Below are 2,137 nucleotides of genomic sequence, written 5' to 3'. Positions count from 1 at the left end.
CCCAAAGGCAGTATCCCCCATCCCCAATCCCACTCATTCTTCCTGGGAGGCTGCTTTACGGACCGCTCAGCCCGCCGGCCAGAAATGGCTAGTGGATCGGGCTTTACGTGAAGCACTAGCCCGTGGACTCCTGGACCAGTAGGGGACAACCCCTGGAAGATTTTTTTTTTTTTTGTGTGTGTAATAAAGTTGTTTCCATCCATCCATCCGGCTCGGTAGACGAGCGCCTTACCACTGAGCCACCGCGGCGGGTCTGCGACCATAAAATCGTCTAGAAGAAGGGGGGAGGGGGTGGTATGCAGCGCTCAGAAAATTTCGAGGGCGTTCTGACACAGAAGCACCCCCCCCCCCTCCCTTGGCTACGCCCCTGGTCCTGGGGGTAAACTATATATTTTAAAAGCTCATCTGCAACTCGCCACCTGTCACAGCTTGACGATGAAACCAAGTAAGGTTTAAGAACAGAATTAAGAACAGAATTTTTAAGAACAGAATTTTTTTCAGAAATGTTTCGGGACATTTCCTAGTTTTTATTTCAGCATATCTGATTATTGTTCGTTCCTTTTCATCGGAAGTCTCGTCTGTAAGCTTTATTCGCCCGCGTGTGTGGAGTGTGTGTGCTGTTGTGCGTGTTCGAAGTCTTCCAACACGTGACTGCGAGGTCCGCCGAAGCGCAACGCGCTCATTTTGCAGCCACGTGTGTGGAGTAGACTTCGCGAGAAGCTGCGATAGTGTCGCTCACTACCAGCTTCTTGAAGAGGCGCAAGTGGCTTTTGCTACAAAGACGCCTCATCACTTCGGCACCAAAGTTACGTCGGCGCAGGTGATGTAGGGGGCACCGTCCCGCATCTCCCACGTAACCTCGAGTCGCCGGGATGCCTTGCGCGCCTCGGTCCATACGGACTTCAGCGGCGTGGCTCGCGCCCTGAAGTCGCCCTCCGTCTCCCCGCTGAGGTAGGCTGCGACGTCCGCCTCGGTCACTTGTCGTCCTAGTCTTTTGGTCGTGACCTCGGTGACTGCTCGCTTCGCCAGGTCTCGAACCTCTGCGTCGTGAGAAGAGAGCAATTTAAAGGCGCTCTCGATGAGGCAGATGTCGCTGAGCTCTGCTGCGAGGGGGATTCCCGCCGCGCCCGCTGCTGCGCTGCCGTAGATGTACTCGTTAGCCGCGCTCACTGGAAGATAGAGAGTGCGTTTAATGAGTGGTCGCAGGGCTTCGTCGAGGCGCTCCCACTCTGCCTTCCCCAACAGCCCGCACCGCATGGAGAAGTTGAGCGCTGGGTAGACAAATGTTTTAACAGCGTCCAACCTCTGCCACGGGGCGAGCATTGAGGTCAGCAGGCGGGTGCCTACGCCGATGGCCTGGTCGACTGTCGCCGTGTCCGGGAACACGCTGAAGCCGACGGGGCGCCCTAGAAAAGATTGAGACTCGTAGTCGTTAATGGTTGGGATGTCGATGCCGTCGATGTTGAAGACGGTCGGTCTCGTTCCCACGGGGGTCTTGCCGGAGAGGTGAAGCGTCTTGCACTTCGCATCGCTAGTAAACGTCGTGTTTACTAGGAAGAACATAGTTCGCATCCCAAACCAGACAGAACTCTGTCGAATGTTTTCATTTTATTCGCGTAGTTATGATTAGTGATGAGGCGCCAACGGGTTGATAAGCAAGGTGCCGGATATGAATAGCTTCGATGGTTGTTCGCTTGGACGCGTCCAACCTAACCTTGCTCAGCACGCCTGACAAGATTTGGCGGCGCCTGTGCTTAGAAGAGCCACACGTGTCTGAGCCTCTCTAAACCTCCTGCAGGGACGCAATGGGCACATCAGGCGTGTGCTATGCGGGGAAGCATCTCGCAGAACAACCACGTCATTCGACACAACATTGGCCTTTCTCAATAGCCTGTCCGCAAGCGAATTATCGTGCCGCTGATCGGTTACGCGGCAATTATCACGGATGCCTGTAGTGTGTCCCCTTTTAATAAGGGAGTAATTACTGATTGGCATCCACCCAAGCGCAACCATATGTAAGCCATATGCTAGCCGTCCTGGTTAGCTCAGCTGGTAGAGCGACTTCCCGGTGAAGCGGCGGTCCCAGTTTCCCACCTCGAGCGTCTTCTCCGGTGAAGCGGCGGTCCTAGTTTCCCAC

The 2,137-nt window shown here is 54.9% G+C and overlaps 1 protein-coding gene across 1 annotated transcript; it reads right to left on the bottom strand.

The window, feature by feature from the left end:
• Nucleotides 1-789: 789 nt before the first annotated feature.
• Nucleotides 790-1,323, bottom strand: LOC149367244 (uncharacterized). The gene has a single exon (XM_089566884.1). The coding sequence runs from the start codon at nt 1,321-1,323 to the stop codon at nt 790-792; it is 534 nt and encodes a 177-aa protein (XP_089423010.1).
• Nucleotides 1,324-2,137: the final 814 nt, after the last annotated feature.

The sequence above is a fragment of the Amblyomma mixtum genome, chromosome 1 (assembly GCF_055824585.1).
Source record: "Amblyomma mixtum isolate Tamu chromosome 1, ASM5582458v1, whole genome shotgun sequence".
Classification (NCBI taxonomy): Eukaryota; Metazoa; Arthropoda; class Arachnida; order Ixodida; family Ixodidae; genus Amblyomma; species Amblyomma mixtum.
This window is presented reverse-complemented; position numbering and strand designations above follow the sequence as displayed.